At 35.2% G+C, this 25,262-nt stretch overlaps 1 protein-coding gene across 1 annotated transcript in view; it reads right to left on the bottom strand.

Annotated features, from left to right (window-relative positions):
* Positions 1-3,681, bottom strand: part of LOC116420465 — a 181,700-nt gene extending 178,019 nt beyond the window's left edge. The window contains exons 1-2 of the mRNA XM_031945481.1: positions 1,395-3,681; positions 274-388 (exon numbers count right to left, since the gene is read on the bottom strand). Of these exons, the coding sequence (XP_031801341.1) occupies positions 274-388; positions 1,395-3,681 (2,402 nt within the window). The remainder of the gene's footprint in view (positions 1-273; positions 389-1,394) is intronic.
* Between the last annotated feature and the right edge of the window lie 21,581 nt (positions 3,682-25,262).

The following is a 25,262-nucleotide window of genomic DNA, read 5'->3' as shown; positions in this document are numbered from 1 at the left end:
TTAGCATTTATATATGCACAGTATGTATATATGCATTACATATATATGTATACACATATACATACACAGTGTCTAACACAAGACCTTGAATAATAATAAGTACTGTAAAAATATAAAATTAGTTCAATTTTGAGATCCCAATTCACTAGCAAAAACTATTTTCATAGCTTATTAGTTTAGTTGTGCTGATTTCAAAAAAAGTTGTTGAATTCAGTTTTTTAACTGCTTGAAATTACTATTGTGTAACAGAAAAAAGAAAAAGGTCACTCAAACCTTAGTTCTCGTTCTTCATGTTTATGAGAAGACCATGCCATACTGGATTTCTCACAGAAGTTCTTATAACCAGTTGCTTTGGAGGTAACTTTTATGGAGGCAGAAAATGACCTCTCTGATAAAGAAAAAAAGACCACAAAGTTAAAGATACATGATTTTCAGCCTTAAATCCATGCATTGAACACTAATAGATCAATTTTTAAGAAAGAGAGCTAGGGGAGGAGGGAGAGAAAAAGAGGAAAAGATGTACATATCCATAGCAGTTTAAAATAAGAAAGTTGGATTTGGAGTTAAGAAACTTGGATTTGAATCCTGGTTTATGTATTACTAGTTGTATAATCGTAGGCAAATCACTTAACCTGTTTGGGGCTCATTTTCTGATTTGTAAAAATTGAATAATAACATTTACATTACTTAATTTATGCACATAATTATCATATAAGTATGAGATTATTTATATAAACACACCCATGCTCATGCACTTAGGGAGAGGAAGAGGGAGGAGGAGACCTATTAGTTCAGCAGTATGGCTACTTCCATGTAGGGAACCTCCCCAAGATACAGACAAAAACTCTATAACATGGTTTTAGAAAGTTACCTGTGGGTATTTAAAGGTAGAGTAATTTGCCCATACAAATCATATAGGTAGTACAGTTCAGAGGGGAGAATTTGAAGTCAGGTTTTTCCTAATTCTAACTCTCCGTGTGTCGGTATATCAAAATAAGAAAAAGAACAAATTCTGTTTAGATACAACATAGAGAGTTTAACTACATAGTCTGGGTTGAGTTTTATTTTTTCTATGAAGTCAGAATGATTTAATCAATTTCAATCTACAGTGCTCTCTGAATTAGGAAGATGTGCACCATTTTCCAGGGCTCAGTTATTAAAATGTATTTTAGATGAAAGGCACACAAAAATGCTGATTTACATATAAACCACTAGATAGCAAAATGAATAGAATCATCAGACTCATTGTAAAACAAATAGTTGAAATATATATATTACACAGAGGAAATAGTATAGTAATCTTCTAGATTGTTTTTAATTAGCTAAAGGATTCCTACTCTACCAAAATAGGTGCTAGAATTAGCAAACATAAATCAATTTTTTCATAAAGAGACCTTTTGGGCAAAGCTTTGACTCCTTAATAAGATTGCTCAAAGACTTTGGAAAGAGTTGTTCTTCAGTAGTTTCTTCTTCAACAGGGTCAGGCTCGGTATTTTTCTGTCCTGGCTCAGCAGTTTCTCTGTGATCACCAGCTTGAAATATACTGCTCTTGTCATTGGAGCTGACTTCACCAATGTCTTTCTTCTCTGGATCTCCTTTTCTGACCTTGTTTTCCAAAAACCCAGTCCAGTGGTTGGGGAAAGATGAGGGTCCTTCTTCTGAATTATAACCCCTTATTTTGTTCAGGTGATGCAAGTAAAAAAAGTATGTCTCCAACACACTGGCTCTCTGTTCTGATTTTTCTGACAGAGCATCATCGCAAGAGAAGCTACAGCCATCGCCACCACCACCACCACCTGCTTGCCCATACAAGGAGGAGTCCTCTGACATAGTTTCAAGCAAGTCTGTGGAGACAGGGTAACTTGAGAAAAACTTTTCCTTACTCTCACATAGCATCTCCTTAGCAATCACTTCGGGTGTCTTTGTGATGTTCCAGTCTATTCCTGTTGAGGATGGCAGCTCAACTCTTATATTGTGGCACATTACACAGTGGTGGCCCGAGGTGAGCTCAGATTCTGAAGCACAGTCAGAACACCCCTTAAAAGTAACATTTTCTGAGGTATCTTCTAATGAATTCAGTTGAGGTTTAGAAATCTGAATAACTGAATCATTCCCCTGGCACATTTCATTAATTTGTCTTTGACCTCTCTCACTGATTTTGCTTTTATCAACATCAAATCCACTGTTAACACTCACTTCCTGACTTCCTCTTACTGTTTGACCAATAAAAGTCTTTTCTGACTCCTTCCCACACTCAGGTAACAATCCACTTTTATAGCTGAGGTCCGTTAGGGAGACCACAAAATCTAATTCCCGAGTGAGTGGTTCTCCTTTTCTCATCCCAAACTCATGAACAGAAGAGTCAAATTGATTGAGTGACATTTTGCTGATATGGATTGAGCTCCTGGTATCCCAAGGGCCATCAGCTTTAATCCTAGATGTAAAATCCCTAGATTCCCTTACAGTTGCATCTTTGGATTTTTCATTGACATCAGCCTCCCGTCTGGAGAAAATATTGCCTTTCAACATAGGGGACCTTCTGGGAGACAGGGAAATTCCTGAAATCTCTTTAGAGTCTCTAAGCTGAATACCTTTTGTAAAAGTTCTCCAGTTTTCCTCATATTCATCTATATCTTCATCTTCAGAGCTGTCTGTTAGTGGAGCCCAAAAGTAACCATTTTCATGCCAATTCTCATTGGTTTTCTCAAAAAGACTCTTTTCACAGCTGCATTTGGGCTGTGGCTGAATGCTGCCTATCTCAGAAAGGTTGTCTGTCTCTCGTGGATCACTCTGATGTTGAGAAGATGCATTTTCAGGTCTGGCACTTGTTGATTGAACAAGACTAGGCTGCCTTAAACCAACAACCGGTGACAATGGGTGTCTTTTCTCCTTCTGAAATAGAACTTCCTGCGATCCACTAGACTGATTTCCAGGAATCCTTGTCCCCTCAAAAGAACTTAAAAGATCCAGAGAAAAACATGGCCTTGATAAATTCCTTGTAGGGACTGAAGAAAAGCTGACACTGTTTTGAGAATTTGTGTGTATCCATGAGTGATCATTTCTGGACTGTGAGGGAGGACGGCAGGAGCTCACAGAGGTGTCTTGACAACAATCTTGTATTTTTTTGCTTTGGTTGAGCAAAGATGAAGTAAAGGGTGGATTCTCTTGAGGATTCTTCAGCTCTTGACCTTCATGGCACTTGGTCAGAAACCTCTGGGCCCAATTTATCACATGCCTCAGTTTCTGCGTTTCTGGAACCAACACATTATCAAGCAAGGAAAGATCTAATTCAGAAGGGCAACTGTTTCTCCTGCCTTCGCTCTGGACTTGCTGGCCCACCATCTCTGTGTCTTTGTTTTTGTCACCAGACACTTTGGGAAATTGCTGACACGTATTCACATCCTCACTGACTGCAGAATAAGGTAACTTCTGACGACCTCTCCAAGGGGAAGTCTGACTTTTTGAAAGGTTTGTTTTGAAACCCAAAGGAGCTCTTGGGGAATCTTTTAGTGATGATTTATTATCATTTCCAGGAGAACTAGTCTTAAGGATCCCAGTGCTTTCATAGTAAGCCACTCGCCTAGCCCGCAAAAGTTTCAGCTCACAGGTTCGAGGGGAGTCTCTCTCAGCATCATAGTCACAGGATTGCCATGCTCTTGTTTTTCTGGATAAATAATCCATCTGCAAACAAAAAGGCAGAAACTTTCAAACCCGTAACTGGTCAATCTTTTATCTGCAAAGAAAGAATTGCTCAGGCTGGAATTGAACTATCATTCTGATAAACCCGTTAGAGCGGTTTTGTAACACAAGAACAAAGCAACTAATGAGCTGTGGAACAAGAAAAGGAAAAACTTTACCATCTGGATTTAATTACATTTAGTCAAGATATGGTTCTTGGTCACCAAACAATAAAAGGGCAACTCTGACTTTTATAGTGGCCTATGCTCATTTAATACATAGAAAACCCAGGAATAGTTTTAAATAAAGACACCAAATTTCTTTTCAAGGATTTCCTGCAGTTCAATTCAGCAACATTTATTAAGGACCTACCACGTTCAAAGCACTATGCTTGTCATCAATGATAGAAAGACAAAAAGCTATCCTGAGCCCTCAAATATCTTGTACTCAACTAAAGGAATAAAGCATGCACAGAGATAAGTGAATTAGAAATACATACAAATTAACACAGAGTAATTTCAAGAGGAATAAAAGACTAGCATCTGGGGCATCACTGGCCACAATGTGCTTTCAAAGAAACTCTCAAGATGATGAGGCAGAGGTGAGAAGGAAATGAATTTCACTGGAGAACCATTTGTACCAAGATAAAGAGGAAAGAGATTGCATTCAGTGAACAGATAGCAGGCTGGTTAGTCTGAAACAGAAAATACATGAAGGGGAGTAACATAATAAGGCTGGAGAGGTAGACAGGAACTATACTATGAGGCATTTTAATGCCAAGCTGATGATATTGTATTTTATCTTGGAGGCAGGATGTCAATAGGAAGCCATTGTCTACTTTCAAGTTAGGAAGTGAGGTAGTCAAATCGGTTTCATTCCAGCACTTATGGAGTAGGCAAGGAAGTCACCAAGCACAGTTTGCTAATATACCCTTGACATCAGAAACACATGACAATGTCATCTTTAAACTGTGCCCCATAGGACATTTAATAAAAATTCAGACTTTCTCCAGACAAGTTTTACATTACCTATTCATTTTCTCCCCTTGCTTAGCTACTCTGTCAAAAGCTGAGTCAGAACATTTTATTTTTATCTTCTCCAGGACCTACCACCATGCTGAGCACACAGTTGACATTCAAAATATATTTGTTAATTGATTGACTTATATTCCTGCAAGTCCTAGGACAATGCCATGCATAATAGATAATCAATATTTTGATCTCAAGCAATTGTCCATTCTTGGTTTCCTAAAGCCAGCTCTGTGCTAAAGTAGTTATTCTCAACAGTTTTAAAGTCCTGCCCACTTCTACATATAAAACTATCAAGAAAAGCTATCTTTATGTTTTGTAGAAAGTAACTACCTGACACCTTAGAATCCTACTTCTAATTGAGACAATTTGCCATCTCTACTTGAAGTGAACTCACTCCTTTATCAAGGTTTGGACCACTTTTTCCTCTTTCTCTTCCCTTTGAACACCATCTTGAATCAATTTTTCCTCACTTTCTGGATAGTTTGTTTATACACGCTCCTAGAGCCCTTTAATACACTAAGAGATAAGCATATAGCCACCTAGATACACTTCTAGAGAGGGCTAGTTTTAGGGAAGGAATATACCACTGGCTTTAGAAATCATGAAGCAAATTAGCCCTATGAAACATTTTTTGTGTGTAGTATTTGGAGTAAGGCAGAACTAGGCTCAAATTCTGTTTCACATATTTACTAGCTATGTGATCCTCAACAAGTTACTTAACTGCTCCATGTTCAGTTTCCTCATCTCTAAAATGAGAGAGCTGGACTCCATAGGCTTAAATTTTTTACAGCTCCAAATCTAAGATGTTTAAATCTTTGAACCAAATCTATGATCTCTAAATCTGCCATCTTTGTTTATGTTCCCACAACCTATGATTTCCCTGATGTGGGCAGTTACAGGCATTTATTCTGTCAATGCAGATTAGTAATACCTCTGTAAATTATCGTCTTTTTAAAGATACTTGTCCAATGTCAACAATTATGTGTCACCAGCATAACTTGAACCGAGAACTTGGTTAAGCAAACTAAATAAGGTCCCATCTCATCAACATTCCTCGGCAAGTTTTTGCTTTTTTTCCTGCCTATTCTGTTGCAAATTTTGTGTCAGAATAATCAGTAGCTCAAGTTTTGTTTTTAGATCTAAAATTGACAAGAAATTAATTCAAACATAAACAAGCTGTCCTGCCAATGAGAAAGAAAACACATGAGGGAAAACAGAAAAACCAACATTCTTAAAATTTGCTTCGCACCCATTTAAGAACATTGTACAGACTGGCAGTGTCACTATAAACAGATGTTTGTTTAATAAAGTCTATATCTTGTTCTTTATTTAATGCCAACATTTCCTTCCTGACAGTACATCATTGTTCCATCAGGAGCTAGCTGCAAGCCACTGAAAAATATAAGGAAATCTAATCTTCACTCATCCTACCTTAGACTGCAGTCTACAATTGCCATCTACAGGCTTAAATGAGATATGTCTCAATAACAGAAAGATCTCTGGGTTATTTCACTCGGTTGTCTGAGCTATTTTAGCTTCCTGAAGGCCTGAGCAAAGCAGAAATCAGGAAAAGAGAGAAGAGGTCACAGTAGGTACCTACATCAGTGCAATCACAAGTCACAGGACCATAAGATTCTAAATTTAGAGTTGGCACAGAACCCTAAAGAAAGGGTAGAAAAAAGAATCACAATGCAAAAGGGGAAAATAAGCAAAATGAATATAGTAGAAATAGAGTGATTTTGCTTAAGGATACACAGAAGGAAGAGTATAAATGGAAGGAAAAGTGATTTTTGATCTAAAATAACTCATAGTACAGCAAAAAAGCTAAACATGTTTAGGAGTCCCCAAATTCCCCAGTGAGAATATGAACTAATTAGAAATTTTTAATGCTAATTTTTTAAAATTTTAGGTCTGGGCATTTATGAAAGACCACATGTAAATGTCTGAATTCCTGTTGGCTCTTTAGTGTACATTATGTTTCTGGTAAATAAAAAATACTCCTTTTTAATTTTTAAAAAAATTACATTTTTATCAGAAAGCTAGAGAGACAATTTCCCCTAAAAAATCTGATGAATTAGACTGTTATTTAATAGTTTTAGAATACTTTAATAATAGAATATTAATGTTTAGAATGCTTAATATTAAAATATTAATATTTAATATTTAGAATACTGTATCATGGTGGAGAGGGCATGATCAAGAGGGGTTCTACTCAGGAGTGATGAGTTTGATGGGTGATTTCTGCTCTTTAAAAAAATACACACACACACACACACACACATATATATATATATATATATATACATATCTGTGTGTATATATATATATATATATATATATATATATATGGGCAGCAAGATTGCACAGTGAATAGAGCACTGGTCCTAGAGTCAGGAGGACCTGATTTCAAATCCAGCCTCAGACACTTAACACTTCCTAACTGTGTGACCCTGGGCAAGTCACTTAGCCTCAATTGCCTCTCAAAATATCATATATCTATCCTAATGTAAATGGTTTGTTTTGTCTTGTCTTTTTGCATTTTCTAGCAGGTGAAATAAAAGCTGCCTTATATTTAAGTTGGTTGAATACCCACATGGCTGCTGAGAAACTTTTTTACTCATATCTGAAGAAGTCTCAACATGGTCTGAATTTTCTCGTACCTGGCTAAAATCCTAAAAGGATACATAATCCAAAGTCCTCCAATGCTGAACCCCATCTCAACCATTTAAACACAAAGCTTCAATTCATGACGCTAAGAGTTGGTTACAATGACAAACGCAAATTTATCCTCTCAAAAAAATTTTTCATAAAATATTTGACAGAGAGAATTCTCTCCATTATTTCATTTTGTAACAAATTTTACAGGCCTCTGAGACATTCCTACATCAGGTTTAGCATCAGTTTGATATATCTGGGACTTACCAGAGGGCTATTATTATTCCCTTTTATCCATAGTTAACTCTTCATATGTCTTGACTCTTCAAGTAAATTGCAAATTCTTTGAGGGAAAGGATTCTGTCAAATATTTATTTTGATTACCACCACCCCTAACTGGGGTATTCTCTTCACTGAGAGAAATAGGACCTCTTGGGGAAAACATATTCATCAATTTGACCGTGAGTCAAAGACAGGAAGCCAAATTAAAAATAAAAATAAATAAATAAAATAAATAAATAATAATAATAATATAAATAATAATATATAAATATATATTTATATATTTATAAATGTATAAATAATATAAATAATAATAAATAAATAAATAATAAGTATGCTAAGAAAGACTGGTATCATGCTGATATCAGTTTCATCTCCCAAGGACATAGATTTAGTTTTTATAACCTTTCAGACCTTGCTTATAGTACACAGCCAATACACAACACTTTGCAGCCATTTAGTATAGATAAGTAGTGCATTTTATAGAAAAGGGAGAGATAGGAAAAGATGGGGAGCAACCTAGAGAAAAAGGACAATGGATATGCTGGATTATTAGAATGAGAAAACAGTGACTGTTCAAGGGCACAGGATAAGAAAAGTGATCAAATATTTTTATAAATATGAAAGAAGTCCTTTTTAGACAAAACTGCATTATCCAATGACAGCAAATAACTGTTACAACAGTGGATGAGATCATCAGCTTTATTAAGTCTTTGTTAGGGGCTAGGAATTTTTAATATTGGGCCATGGGATGGTTTGGGTATTTCTACATTTTTAGTCAATCAAGATGTTGTAAAAATAATTGTGGTTCCTGTTCCCACACTCCTATACCTCACTTCCCCCTCCTTCATATTCAAGGGCTAGTAATTAGGCTTTAAAATGTGAAGATTCAAAAAATGCATTAATTGGATGACTGAAGGAGTGTCACAGATCTGGTTTATGAGTTTTCATTGTTAAAATCACCTCTTCAATTTCTTCCTATCCTGTGCCCCAATATACCACTTATCACCAATTACTTAGTTCAATTTATCCATGAGAAAGTCCTAAAGCTGGAAGGAAGGACCAAAAGAAAATAAATTTGGAGCTTGATAGGAAAAAGAGGAGCCAGGGACTGAGGAGCCAAATGGTACAGATGCATGTCAGTGCTAGTGGCCAGCTGATTGAACATACTACCCTGAATTGAACATAAGAGCAGATAAAAAGCCATGTCTAACTCACTGAGCTGCTTAAGGAGTTATGTGCTGGGACAGAATTTTTATTGTCTAGCTGTTACTAAGATGTAGTGAATTTGTCCCCTTTTCACTTCTTACCCCTCCCACAATTTCATCTTCTCTGGTAAATTGGTGTTGCTTATCCCAGATGTGTTTATTTGCTGTCTGTACTTTTATAATAGTTTTTTAATCTCCAAATAAAGATAAGCTGGCTTTTATTGCTTTCTGAGTGTTTGCTATGAGTAGATCACAATAAGGGAAGGACAAAGAACCACCTCTGGACAAATAGCCCTAAACATAAACTGTGAGCCTATAACAAATCAATGTCATCCTTGTTCTTCTTATTATTCGTGTTCTCTGTCTCTCTGTCTATATGCCTGTCTGTATGTCTCTCTCTTTTAATGTTTCTCCCTCTCTTTCTGTCTCTGTCTATCTCTGTCTCCCTTTCTGGGAAGAGGAAGGGATATCAGTGACTTTCTTCTCCTTCCTAAAAAAACTTAGAATGAGTGACAAACTTGATGACACACTCAGAATTAGGAATATATAGGTTTAAATCTTACTCCTAACATTTCCTAATTATGTAACCATGAACAAATCCCAGAATCTAAGTCTCAGTTTCCTCAGTTGTAAAATTATGATAATTTGATATGATAATATCTGTAATAAGTACTCATTATTTACCTATTATAAATATCAAAAAATACAGCACATGAAATGTGTTTTACAAAACTCAAAATGCTAGAGAAACATTAGCTATTGTATTATTGCCAATACAAGAGTAGACCAACATATATGTACATGCATACATATATAAACATACATATAGACAAATGTATACACACACATATACATACTCATACACATATATATCCCTGCATATATATGGTTAAAGTTTACCCAAGGGCTGTAATTTGTCAACCCTTGAACTAAGGAATAGTTAAATTCATGCCAAAAGTTTTCCAAAAAAGATCCTAGATTTAACGCTGAAAGAAACCTCAGAGGTCATTTAATCTAAGCTCTTTATTTTATAATGGAGGAAACAAGCCCAAAAGAGAGCTTCAGTAATTTGCCTGAGGCCACATAAGGACTAAATGCCACAAGTAAGATTTAAACTCAAGTTTCCTGATTCCAGAGCCAGTAATAGAGCCTACTACTACTACACTACCTAGTGAAAAAGGAAAAACAACAACATGAAATATTGAGTGCCATTATTTACTTGAAAGGGATAATACTAGTTTTTTTCCCTTGGTTATTCTGAAATCAAGACAATTCCCCCATCCCAAATGCCTTTTAGGGGCCATGTAATACTTTAGCCAGAATGGGGAAAGTATATCAATGACTTGTAGAAGTTTGTATCATAGATCTAGAACATGAAGTCAAATCTCAGAGATCCCCTCATTTTACACATAAGGAAACTGAGACTCAAGGAGATTGAATATCTTGTCCAAGATCACACATGAAATAATCATCTAAGCTTAAATTCGAATCCTTTAATTCCAGACTTAGTGCTTTTCCCCCTAGACCCATGAACAACATTATTAACCATCAGCAAATATTAGACAATCTTCAGCAATCTAAGCAACCCTCCTGCTCAAGCTAAGAATGATCATTATTAAACCTACTCAGTTGCCTCCTGGTCCATAGCTGCTGGGTAAAAGTAAGTCCACTATCCTGTAGCATCACAAGATGACTATCTAACCCTATGAAAAGCAATTTGTCCTTTCCTAACAAGCCTGCTTCCAGTGTTTCTAAGCAGCTAAGTCACATCAATAGGATGGGGATGATTCAGTGGGGAGAGGTATAGTGGCTTTCTTTAGTCCTGATCTTAGAGTTAGCAAGATCTTACCTCTTAAGCATTTACTTGCTAGATGATCCTGGACAAATGCCAGTCATATACTATTTGAGGCTAGAGTAGCTCCTGAATCTCTATTGCTAAAAATAATTTGTCAATGAACCAACAAGTTCATTGTTCAACAAGTTCATTAAGCTTCTCCTGGATGCTAGGAATTGGAGATACAAGTACAGAGCAAGGAGCTTAACAAAAATGGGAAAGAAAATGGACACATGTAAAATAGATAGATATGACCTAAACACAAAGTTAATGTAAATATAATATATACAAAATAATCAAATACAAGATAGTTCAAGAAGGAAGGCATATAAAAAGGAATAAGGAAAATCTGCATGCAGATAATGGTGCTCAAAGTTGAATCTTAAAGGAAAAAATGACTCTGATATGAACATGAGGAAAGAGTGATTTGGTGACCATTTAATATTACTATATCTTGCTTGATACATGCATCAATTAAAAATATGAATCCCATCTTGGTGATCACAATTACTGCAGATAATGAACTCTAAAAAAAGTTTAAAGGGTCTACCATGACCTCCTTCCTTCTCATTTACAGGTATAAAATTACAACAGAAGATTTCCAGCAGAATTCTGGTAGTATTTCCACAATGTCTAGTGCCATTAATTGAGTGCATGTCTCATATTTTCAAGTGGAATTACAACATACTTACCTAATTTCCCCCAAAATTTGCCCAGTTGCAGCAACCTTCAAGGTCATATAGCTTTCACTGATATTATATATAGAACAAATACAAGCCTGAACAATCAAAGAAAGAAGATTAAAAACACAGTTGCTGGAAATCATCATCCTACTCTGGTCTTAAATTGAGTGAGTTCTTTTTAGAGCAAAATTTTATCCTGTGTTCTCTCTTCCATGACATGTATTTGGAACAAAGTTAGATTACTAAAGCACTTCTCTGCAGAGGAAAGACAATGTGGTCTAGAACAGGGCTTCTTATGTATTTTTTTCCACTCAATAAAATCCTTTTCACTTGAGAAATTTTTACATGATCCTGGGTATATAGGTATGCAAATCAAACATGTAGTGATAATAAATCATACTTTCATGACTCCTACATTCAGTTATGTAACCTCACATGGGGTCATGATCCACAATTTAAGAAACTTTGGTCTAAAAGAAAGAACAAGAGACTTGAAGTCAGGAGAAGCCTGGACTGGAATCCTGCTTGTCCCTTATTAACTATGTATCTTGAGAAAGTCATCTAACCTCAGCTATACAATAGAAATGATAATACTTTACTTATCAACCTCAAAAAAGTGTTAAAATACACAAATGAGATCATCCAAACATCCTGCAACACTTGAAGTACCATATACATGCCTATCATTTTCCCAAGCTGTATTAATGTCTTTGTTTTTAGATCAATTAATTCTAGATTTTATTAATATCTAGATCTGACATTGATGCTCCTTTTTTGACAAAGAAACCATTAACCAAAACCAATACCTATAGCTTCTGATAATGTATGTAACATTCCATACCCATAGTTTCCCCAATGAAAAGAGGGATATAATACCAACTTTTACTGTGGACGAGGATTATTAATGTCATGGCTGTAATACTTCAACTTAAATACCTTAAAAGATGCATTAGTGATTGTCTGAGTGTGGGTATCTCCTCCACCAAACCTCTCAATGCCTTAGAAAATAATTTCAAAAGTTTCTGCGGCCAGAAAAACTAATCACCTAATGTCCAATTTATTGGCCCTAAGAACAATGCAAATATTTGTTGCTACTTGTTTTAGTCATGTTCAATTCTCCGTGACCCCTTTGAGATTTTCTTAGCAAAGATACTGGAGAAGTTTACCATTCCCTTCTCCAATTCATTTTATGGATGAGGAAATTGAGGCAAAAAGATATGTGACTTACCCAAGATCATACAGCTAGTGTTTGAGGTTAGAATTAAACTCATGTCCCTCCTAACTCCAGGGCTGGTGCTCCAGCCACTGTACCAAATGCTTATTGGCAATTCCAACTCTCTACCACTATCAGTCTATCACAAAGTTCTTTGCAACTCTTCCCCAACATAATTTTCTCCAGTCTCGTTTCACATTATTTCCCTTCTGGAATACTATTGTCCACCTAAACTGGTCTTTTTTGTTCTTTATATAAAGATTTCTGTATTTAGTCTCTATGATTTTGTACAATATGTCTCCCCAACCTTTCATCCCCATGTCTAAAATATACACTACCTCAAAGACTGAACTCAAACACTACCTTCTACAGGAAACTTTCCTGATTGCCCTAACTTCTAGTGCCATCTGTCCCAAAATTACCCTGTATTTACTTTCTTTATATTTTTATATACTGACTTGGGAGTAAGTCTATATCTTTCTCCATAGAATGAGACCAACTATTGTTTCTTTTTTTAATCTTAGCATATGCCTAGCATAGAATCCAAGTACCTAATAAATGTTTATTGTCATTAGCCTAAATACCAAGCTTTTAAGACTTTCTAGGATCTGCATTTCACTATTCCATAATCTTGGGAGACCCAGTATTGCCTTTATATCAAAGTGAGACCTAGGGATAACTCATATTTACATAATGCCTAAATGTTTTCCAAGTGCTTTCCTCACCAAAAATCCTGTGGGGATAAGCAGTGAAAAGGTTATTAACCCCATCTTATTAAGAAGTTACCTAATTTACCTATGGTCAGAAAGCAAGTAGAGACAGTATTTGAGATTCTGTGAAAGTCCTAAATGGGGCATGTAAACTTATGATAAAAGAACTATCTGTAGTTAGAGAGACAGACATATTTTCATAGACAGGTATGCAAGTATGTGTTTGTTTGAATATGTAGTTCCAAAAGTCTTAGTGAAGGTTTAAGCTATTAAAGCTTATATTTGTGTGTTAGATACAGATTTAGATATTTCCAAAACTTAGCCAAATTTAAGTATAAATCCCAGAAGGCACTAAAATTAATAATAATTAATAATAATAATACTTCTATAGTGCTTTGCTTTGTAAAGCGCTGTACAAATGTCACCTCATTTAATTCTCACAACTATCTTGGAGATGAGTGCTATTATGATCCCCATTTTGCATATGAAGCAGTCAGATAAATAATTAAGGGACCTGCAAAGGGTCATATAGCTAATAAGTTTTTACATTCATATTTAAACTCGACTCTTCCTAACTTCAAGTCCAGCATGGAACCAAAGAATTCAAAACTTTTACACCATCACTTAGGCTGATTCTCCCCAACCCCCAGGTATTGCACCCCACTCTCCTACCTGGGCAACTGAATCCAGCTCCTCTGTTGTTTGGAGGAGAGAGAGGGGTGGAACGTTCACATCCACAGCTGGCAGAGAGCGGGGTGGGGCTAGAACGCTCTGCATCAAGCGGTCCCCATGGAAACCGAAGAGTTGGGGCGGAGGGAAAAGAAGAGGAAGCGGGATTCAGCTTCGTGATTGGAGGTTTCTCCCATCTTTTTTCCACCGGTGCCTGGTGACTGATTCAAGCTCCCACCTTCTAAGATAGCTATGTCTAGAAAAGACAGAAAAAGAAGTCCTTTCGGTTCTAGAAAAGATCCCATTGCGGAAGGGACAAGAAAAGGAGAAAAACCAAAGGGAAAACCTAATACTCTTCCTTTCTCACATAATAACTAAGATTCCCAGAGTGGGAGGGATATTTGAAATATCCTGGAAAAGCACGGTCCTCCCTTCAGTGCTCTCGCAGAGGGTGCGAGAATCAGGCAATTCTCCGAATGAACTGCACAGGCTCTGGGGAAAAAGCAAACTTTTGGCCCTCTCCATATACGGGGGGGAGAATCCAGGTGTGGGGCGCAGATGCTAATGATGTCCCACTAGAGGGCAGCCTTGCCTCGTGCTCTCGCTCACGTTGTCATGCCAGAGATGGGGCTGCCTCCTTCACCCCTTTCCTTGTGAGAGCGGGAAACTTTACAGGAGCTTAGTTTGAGAGCTTAGATTCACAGAGGTTATTCACCTTGTGTGTCATGGGCCTCTTTTGGCGGTCTAGTAAACCCCTATGAGACTCTTCAAAATAATGGTTTTAAAATAAGATTACAATGGAAGCTAATTGTATATATAATTGTAAATAATATTATTATAATTTAACATATCAATATAATAATATTGCATATAACATTTCATATGTCATATATTATTGTATTATACCTATACATGTTATATATAACTGATTATATAAACAAAATAGGTTTTTTTTCCAAGTTTATGGATTTTAAGTCTTTGATATTCCTACTCTAGATAGGGTAGGGATATCTTACATTATAGAAATGGTAGGGATCTTCCTCTTGGGTCCAGTCTGCTTAGAGGATATTGGTTCAACTCCTTCCTTTCAGACATGTACAGAGAGGTTAAATGATTTACCTGAAGTCTCACAGACTTACTAGAGACAAAAAACAAATTTTGAGCCTTAATTCAGTAGTCTGTTGGGAGCAGACACTTAGTTAATTGTGGTTATTTAATTGAATTGAATGATTGGGCCACAAATAGACCCCACCATTTAGAAGTCTGAATAAAATTGAGGATTCGATTATTTTGGGAGCCACAAGCAGATGTTCCAAACAAATAATCTAAGTCCATTGGGAACTCAGGTACTAGAGGAGAAGTTTAGATGAAATGAGATTAATGTCTCTGTCTTCAAGAAGTACAAGAACATTAGTAACTAAAGCAACTTGTAATGTGCTGAGTGAAGTATAAAGGGCTGGAAGAGTTAAGAAGAAATGACATTTATTTGCATCATCTTTGTGCCCTAGAAATAGCTCCTTGCGAGGCTTGGTTTGATCTGGTTCTTTTTTCTTTTTTATCAGGGGAAAGGAGGCAGGGAAGAAAGGATACCATCTTCCCAAGGTCCTTAGGTCCTGGAAAATCTCAGGATGGTTGTGATTTCTTAGAAACATGGTCAGAGGGAGCAGAAGTCTATGTGGATCCTTAGCTGGATCAAAATGATCTTGGATTCAGTGGAAATTGGATTTAGTGAATAGTATTATCATAATATTTCAGTAAAATGGAGAAATCTGCTTAATAAACCAAACTATCTACTCCTACCTACAGAACTGGATAGATTCTTAGAGATCATCTAGTTCAATAGTCTCTAAAGTGGGTGTGTCCAAGTATAATTATTAATATACTTGTTGTTTGCTGATAGCAAATATTCTAGCAGCACAAGATCAAAGGTTTAGAGGCTATTAATCTAATTCATTCAACCCTCATCATTTACAAGTAAGGAAACAAGCTCAGATTGTATAAATATCTGAACAAAAAATAATTACTTTCTTAATTTTTCCTTACATATGTATATGTATATATATACACACAACTCATACACAGTACCAAGAAATAGCTTTAAAAGACTTTGCTCTGCAAAGTAATAAGATACTCTAGTCAAACAAGAGTTTCCTCAAGTGTGTAAAGCGTATCTTACAAGAGTTCTTTGTGAACTCAGTGCAGATCATTATTACCTGTTTTAGCTACAGAATCTACCCCAAGAGAGAAAGGGGAAGGGCATGGGTTGAGAGCCTAGAATAAAGAATACTTTAGGGAAGGAAAAAGGTACCTAGGAGACTACCCTGGGAATATGAGGGGTTATAGGGACTCACATTCTCTGGAGTCAGCTATAAACAGTACAAGCTAGTGAAATAGAGCAAAGATTCTGGGAAGTTGTCAGAGTAGGTCAGAAAATCCCAGGCTCTCCAGATTGCCCTCATAAACAGAACAAAATTTTGCCTCAAGGCAAACATAGATTGGTGAAAAACAAAACTTGGGACAGAAACAGGGGTCTTTCAGGAACAACCTGAGAAGACTGAAAGACCCTAGGACCCCATATAACTGGTGTGAAATGTAAATACCTCCATTCTATTTCTACAAAAACAGCTGATAGTCCTAGGGCTAGCTGTATTCTGAGGGAGCCTCAGGAACTTTCACCTCCCAAACAGTGTGGGGATTCAGAGGTCTGAGTCCAGGAAGACTGAGGGAACCTCTGCTGATTAGAAATATCAGGCCCACATGTGCTGCTGAGACATAGCCTTGGGTAAAAAGGAACAAATAGATCAGATGAGTGTAAAAACAGCCCTGCACTTGCAGGAAGGGGGGAATTTCTGGTTTGGGTTTCAGATTAGAGAGGTGAACTAAAGTGAAGGTAGAGGCACCATCCCTCACTCAGGATTAGAGGTGCTTATACTAATGGTTCTCATTTTTAAAAAATGAACAGGAAAAAAAGAAAGACCCCAACCACTGAAAATTACTATGGGAATAGGGAAGATCAGAATTCAAAGGAGGACAGGGAAGTAAAAAAAAATCCTCTTCCACTCCAAAGAGGAGTTAAATGGCTATCTTCCCAGATAGAATTTATAGAACTCAAAAAAGACTTCAAAAATCATATGAAAGAAATTGAGGAAAAACTAAAAAAAAATAAGTACCATCCAAGAAAAACAAGAAATTATGAAAAAAAGTAAACCAACTAGAAAAGGAAATACAGAATCTTAAAATCAAAAATAACACTTTGAAAATTAGAATTGGGCAGGAGGAAGCTGGTGAAGCTATAAGAGACTAAGGAATGAAGCAAAATATAAAGAATGAAAAAAATAGAACAGAATGTGAAACATCTTATTTAAAAAAATATCTGGAATACAGATCAAGAAGAGAAAATTTAAGAAAAAACTACCTGAAAGCTGTGATGAAAACAAAAAAGAACCTTGGCACAATAATGCAAGAAATAATCAAAGAAAGTTATCTTGAATGGTAGAATACAAGGGAAAAGTAGAAATGGAAAATATCCACTGATCACTACTTCAAAGAGATGCTACAAGGAGAAAACATAGGAATAGTACTGCTAAATTTTGAAACCCTCACATCAAAGAGAAAATTCTTCAAGAAACAAAAACAAGCAAAAAACAAAATACACTGAAGCTACAATTAGAATTATATAGGATTTATCTGTTACAATTTTTATTGGAGACCACAGGTCCTGGAATAATAGATATGACAATCAAAATAATTAGGTCTTTGGCTAAAAATACCATATCCAGCAAAACAAACCATAGTATTGAATGGGGGAGAGGGGATGGACATTCAACAAACTTGCAGATTTTCAAGCCTTTGTCTCAAGTAAACTGGAACTCAACATAAAATTTAACAGTTAAGAGACAGCATCAAAGGTTAATTTCAAGGGGCTCAAAGAATAAATCATTTTTTACATGGAAATTGTAAACCATATGTTTAAGATTGACAGCAATAATTGCATAGTCCAAAAGAAAGAGTGGGGCAGAGCTGAGTATGATCTGACTCCAAAAATTAAAACTGTCTAGAAAAAGATATAGTAATTATGCTATGAGGTGCAGAGGAAGAACCAATATAGAAGCATTAGAAGGAAAAGGAGGGCTGGTAGTTTTGAAAAAACTACTCACATTAGGAATAGATTAAATAGGGAACAAGACCTATATATACTCCAAAATCTATAAAGAAATAAGTGAAGGAATAAAGTAAAGTGAGGCACAAAAGGGTTTTAGATTAATGGGAGTGGGATACAGAGGAAGGGAAAAGGGAAAAAGAGAAAAAAGGGATTTCTGGAGGTTAACGGCCTTCGCCTCTAAACTGGAGGGTATCTATCCCCCTAATTCTTAGTTAACAGCTAAGCACCTTAACATTTGGCTTCAATTTACGACACTGGTAAAAAAAAAGATATCTAATCTCTGTCTTTGAATTTACAGTTCAATGGTTATCCTTGGCCATTTTACCTATGTTCATTACTCGATGACTTTTCTCTACAAATCATAAAGACATCGGAACTCTTTATCTACTATTCGGTGCCTGAGCAGGCATAATTGGCACAGCTCTAAGTCTCGCAAGGACTAGAGTCAAAATAGAATTAGCAGGGATAGGAAATAACACTGTAACAAGGATCAAATGTAGAACTTATTAAGGAAAAAAGTAAGGCTAATAATCATTGATCTCAGACAAAATCAAACTTAGATTCAATCGAGAGATCTACATTTTATGTTAGCAATATTAATATTGTTTTAAACATATCTGTAAATGCATTTGTATAAATGAGTGTGTATGTATGCATGTAGGTGTGTGTATGTAGATATATGAATATGTATATTTGTGTACGTATACTTTCATACTTAACTGTAGCCTGCTTGGGAAAAGTAGAAAGGATGAAAGGGGGAAAAAAAGAATCAAGCAAAAAATGCACAGCACAGAACAAAAGAATAACTTACAAGGAAGCAAAGATGGACAGTCATGAATATAAAATATTTTCTATTATGTATGCTTTTTTGAAATGGAAATTATTTGTTACATATTTTCAGTCCTTCCTGATGTTCTGCTGGCCATATTACAATATTTTGTTTTCCTTTTTCTGTCTTTTTCTATGTTTTTTTCTTATTTTGTATTTGGTTTTAAATATTTTTTAAAAGCTAGTGAAAAGGTCAAAGAACCAAGATACTTTCAGTTCCATGCTAATGAAGGATAGCTTTGATTGTGAGACTTTTAAGACTTCTCTGCAACTTTCCTCTTGCATGTACAAAAACAAAACAAAATTTTTCCCTTTTTTATCAGAAGGGAAAAAAACACCTTAAGAAAACTGAAAAGATTATGTAATATGCTTGCTTCAGAGGGTCAGAGAGAAGTCAAAAATCTATTTTAATAAGCCTTTCCTGATGTTTCTATTACTTTTTCCTTCCTCAGATTATCTTGTATTTATGTATCTGTGTATATGTTGTATTCTGAGTGCCTACATTTCTCCAGACTGGGAGAAGACAAGCGAAGATGTAATAATGGATAGTAATGTCCAGGAAGGTAAATTCGGTAGAATAGTCTCAGGGATGAACAGAAGAAATACATTAATGGATCTAAAAATGACAGGTATCATCTACATCAACAACAGAACCCACTTTAAACTAGAGTTTTGGGGGTAACAAAGTATAAATGAAAAACTCCATTTATAGTAAAGATAGGATTCAAAATGCAATTTACAGAATCAGTCAGTAGTACTCAAGTGGAAAATTAAATTTGATACATTCAAAACCAAACTTAATTGTCTCCTTTTCCCTACTCCCAATCTGCTCCTCCTCTTGATTTTTCTTTTTAATAGAACAGCATTCTATCATCCATCTTCAAATTTGGGGTTATATTTGACTTCTCTCTCCTATCCCATATCCAATCTCCCTACCTAGTGGATATCTCTCTGCCCTGAATCTCATATGCTGTACCTCGTTTTGTTCTATTCAAAGCCCTCACTGTCTCTTGCCTGCACTACTCCAGGATCCTCATTCCTGATTTTATTCCCTTCCAATCCATCCTGCACATCAGAGTCAGATTAATTTCTTAGTAGAATGTAAGATCTTTAAGGTGGAGGATTATTTCATTTTTGTCTTTATATCTTCATGGCCTACAATAGTGCTGGGCACATAGTAGGGATTTAGTAAATGCTTGTTGAACAAATCTGGAAAAAATAAAGTTCATCTGGAAGAACAATAAGTCAAGAATTTCAAGGGAATTAATGAAAAAATGCAAATGAAGGTAGCCTAGCTATACCAGACCTAAAACTATTTTATAAAGCAGCAGTCATCAAAACCATTTGGTACTGGCTAAGAAATGTAGATCAGTGGAATAGGTGAGGTTCACAGGACAAAATAGTCAATGACTATAGTAAGCTCATGTTTGACAAACCCAAAGACCCCAGCTTTGGGGATAAAAACTCACTATTTGACAAAAACTTTTGGGAAAATTGGAAATTAGTATGGCAGAGACTAGACATAAAATAAGAAAAAAATAAAATTATAAGGTATAAGTAAATGCTTGTTGTTTGATTCCAAATGTATAGCTGTGATTGCATCATTCTGAAGTTAATTTTTTAATTTTATTTAATTACCTAATAAAATCCAAATTCCTTAACTAAGAATTCAACATTATAATTTGATTCTACAATTTATCTTTTCATATATCTAATGCTGCTAGAATATGGCTATTACTTTGAAGCCCAGAAATGTCATTATATATAGTATTTAATTGTGTTAAACATATATAAAAACTTTGAATTCTGATTACTGTATGGTATTTGTAATTTGTTTCTAAAGAAACCCCATATGGACAAGTGATTAAAGTTTAAAACTGCCTAAGGTTTTCTAGATATATATATATTTTTAATGAAATAAAAGATTTCAACAAACAATCTAGTATTATGCTCTATTCTTCCAATATAGTTTCTCTTGAGATGGAAGCTTTCCCTGCCCATCATCTTTGATGTTCATATACTCCCCTTCCTTGTTCTATCTGAAACAGAGAAACTGACCTTCCAAGGAACTCTCATACCAAGATACATCTGTCCTTTATACTTTGGTCTGACTTTACCTATCTATAGCAGAGAAAATCCCAGCTCAAGGAGATTCTGAAGTAGACATAGATGATAAGAGGACCTGTCTCTTTGGAGTATCACCCCCCCCCCAGGTTGACCTGACAGCATCCCATGGGCTACCTGGAACTGCTTTCGACTGTTTTAATTGGCCCTTAGGCATAAAACAGGCACTAGTGCAGATACCAGAATGAAATATATATATATATATATATATATATATATAATCTATGTCTCAAAACTAGAGGCTTACAAGTAACAGCTTTTTGTATGTTAGTCTTTCATTTCGATTCTCTCTTTAGGGTTTCCTCTCTGTCTTTTCTTTGGATTATAGCACTAAACTATGAAAAAGAAAAGTTTCTTAGAAGGCTTAAATAACTCATAATATTCCTCAAAACTAAGCACAAATAAATTAGCTAGAATTTGTTCAGTGTTCTTTTTCATACAAATTTACTACTCATTATTTTTTTAATTTTAATTCAACATGTATTCATTAAGTATCTATTAAATGCAAGACACTGTCCTGAGATTTAGATGGATGAGGGAAGTTACATGAAATACATGAAAAGTTTAATATTACAATAAAAAAAATCAGAGTTGAGATTCAAATGCAGGTCTCCTGATTCCAAATTCAGCACTCTCTTCACTACATGACACTATGACTCATATTAATTTTCACATATGTATATGTGTGTGCACATGTTTTTGAATGAATAAGTAGTGTAACATAATAGATGGCATGCCAGACATGGAATCAGAAAAGCTCAGATTCAAATTTTGACTCTGAGGAGCTGGGTAATCCTGGATATCATTTCATTTTAACCCTAGTTTCATTTGTAAAGTAATAAAAATAACTATACTATCCAATTCACAGAATGGTTATGGTAAATCAGTGAGATACATGTAAAGCTTTTTACAACATATAAAGGGTAAAGTAAATGTTAGCTTTAATGTTATATATGTGTATGTAAATACACATATAAAGTGTAAAATAAATGTTAGCTTTAATATTATATGTGTGTATGTAACTACACATATAAAGCATAAAATAAATGTTAGCTTTAAAATTATATATGTGTATGTAGATTCAGAGTATTCTAAAAGTCTTAGGGCAACTTTAAGCTTCTGAAGTTTAAAATTATACTAAGACTTTTGGGATACTGCATAATATATATATATATATATATATATATATATATCAGAGTTTTTGCTTAGTTGTTTTCACTTGTCTCTGTCTCTCCATGATCCCATAATATGTTTTGTTTTGTTTTGTTTTTGGCAAAGATATTGGAGTGGTTTACCATTTCTTTCTCCAGTTTTTTTACAGATGAGGAAATTGAGGCAAACATGGTTGAGTGACTTACCCAAGATCATACAGCTAATGTCTGACACCAGGTTTGAACTCAGAAATATTAGTCTTCCTGATGCCAGGCTCGGTTTTCTATCCATTATGCCACCTATATACTCACACCAGAGCTAATGCATATAAATTATTAACAAACCTATGCTAATACTGTTTTCCTGAAAATTGTGGTTTGTTTTAATGATTATATATTTATTGTTTTGATTAGAGTTAGAGTTTATTAAGTAGAAAGATATTCATTTTGGGGGAAAAAACCACCTTTATAACAAAAGTAAACCAAAACATAGTTTATTAGCATTTTTATATCTTGTGAGCCCTCATGAAGGGAGAAGCCATCAATCAAATACACCATTTCAAACCATTAGGTTGAGAACAGCAATATGATGATTCACTCACTGATCACTAATGGAAATTATTGACAATATGGGCTGTGGTACATCATAGACTTTAGAATCTAAAATTGGCACATAGCCTGGCACATAATAATGCTTGTTGATTCATTTCAGTAACTAGAGAAGTCCAGCATTTAACCCTGCAGCATTGTCAGCAGTCAATCATACTGCAATACCCTTGACCAACAGAGGCCAGATTAAGGCCAGATTTATGTGAGCTGTAAAGATGATGATTATCATAAATTCTTGTTGTGATGACAATTCCAATGATTGGGAACTTTCAAAAGTTCTCTTATTTGATTAGATTTAATACAGATATCACTACTAAAACTGGGACAAATTTTAAAATCTTGTTTACTTCACTTTTGCTTCCCTAATCCCTATACTTCAAGATCACTTTCATCCTTCCTTCCCTTAGAGGCCCATCACTTTTTATGAGTCTTTTTTATGAGTCTTCATCAATCCTCAAGAATCTTCATTGTAGAACTCTCCTCAAATTCTGAAACTATCCTCAAGGGTAAAAATATGTGAAAAGTATTGGACAGATGAAGAGGAAAGCCTTTAGAAGTATGTCAATATATGACTAATAATTCTGGGAATCCCTTTTTCACTCCATTGAGTCATTTGAATGTAGAAGAGAAAATAAGAATCATTCCAAGGCTAAAATGATAGAGGATCATAAATTTGAGTTATAGTTATTTCTTCTCCCCAACTTTTCTGAATTCCTTAAGGTTCCTTGATATAGGAGAGGGTGATCCAGGACCTTTACTATTGGCTGTCTTTACTTGTCCTCTTGAAAGAGCAATACAATATACGATGATGATACAATACAAGCTCCCTTAGCAAAGGAAATTTGCCCTTGATTTTACTGTAATACTCCCCCTGAAAATGCCAGACTGCTCAGACCCCATCAGAGCAGTCAGATAGGACCAATGATATGGTTGTTCAAGACATTTAGAGCAACTGGAAATCATGAACTCCACCATGTCTTCCCAACTGTCATGTTGTTATACCCTCTGGACCTCTGAGCGTTGTCAGTTGATTTGCTAGTACCTCAAAAGTACCCCTGTTGGTACTTTCTATTCTCCTTGAAATTGAATTTTTTCCATGTGTTGTTCTTCCAATTAGAATGTGAATTCCCTGAGACCAATGATTGTCTTATTTTTCCTCTATGTATCCCTGGACTTGATAAATGCTTTTCCATTCCATCCAGTAAATATTCTTTGAATGACTAACAATGAATGAATATCTAAGTCACTTTATTAAAGGGTTCATCAATCTTTATTTCAAATAGTCTTTTCCAACACTGCTTGTAAACTCAATGGAGCTTTGCTAAATTTTTAGTAAGAGAAAGGCTCAGTTATACTTGGGGGAAATTTCCCAATGTGACCACAAATTTGGAAAGTAAATGAACTATCAAGTGAAAAGATATTCTCTGAGAAACTTTGTTTTGTTTATGAAATGTGCCTCCTACCTCTATTGTCCCCCTAAAACACAGGTTTTATTTCTATGTGGGTATGTTTTCTGCATATGAGATTTTACTGGTTTAAGCAACTCCAGTTGACTAAATGCCCTCTACCAGTAATTAGCAGTAACTTTGAAACTTATACTCTTAAAGTTGCCTGGGGAACTATGAGGTAAAGTCACTTACCCATGATGGCATGGCCAGTACTCAAAGAGAGCAGACTTAAATTCAAGTCGTCCTGATTCTGAAGATTGTTCTCTCTTTCAGCCACAATTCCATTTTCCCTTTCCTCACATGGAAAAATGATCATCAACACTTAGATCATATTTGAGGGCATCTTTAGTTTCATCTAAAGTGACTCTGGCCATGTAAGATGAAGGATATAATTCCCTTGGAGCTATCAATCAAATTCATTTTTTTATAAACAAAAAAAAAATCCATCACACTTCCAGCATTAACTTAATGAATTTAATCATTGAAAGAGGAAAATACAATGTAAAACAGAAAATGTTTCTATTCAACAAAACCCAATTGACAATCTTGGCTATGATCTCTATTATTACATAATCATTAGATTAAGCTGTCTGCTGTCTCCATATAGCAATAAATGTGTCAATGTGGAAAGAAGTTCCCAGCAATCTATTTTTCCTGTCCCTCTCACTCCATTAGGAAAAAAGAAAAAGAAAAAATGTAAAATGCTTCATATGCTCTCAGATAAGTTCATTATATTGTAAGATTTACTTAATGGTTTTTATCTTGAAAGACTTCTCAGGAAGTGGAAGAAATCTGTAAATATATGCCATATTTCTTAAATGCATCAATCAAACTTTTTTTTAACAGCAGTTAAAATCCTAGGAAAGTATAAAAACAAAGGAACAAACTTTGAATGGAGAAGAGGAAAAATAATTGTTCTAAGTATTAAAAATACAAAGCATGCTTCTTTGTCATTTATTTTAATTTTTATGAAGCTG

Source organism: Sarcophilus harrisii, chromosome 1 (genome assembly GCF_902635505.1).
Source record: "Sarcophilus harrisii chromosome 1, mSarHar1.11, whole genome shotgun sequence".
NCBI classification, from domain to species: Eukaryota; Metazoa; Chordata; class Mammalia; order Dasyuromorphia; family Dasyuridae; genus Sarcophilus; species Sarcophilus harrisii.
The sequence above is the reverse complement of the archived record's forward strand: the minus strand, read 5'-3'. Positions and strand labels throughout refer to the sequence as shown.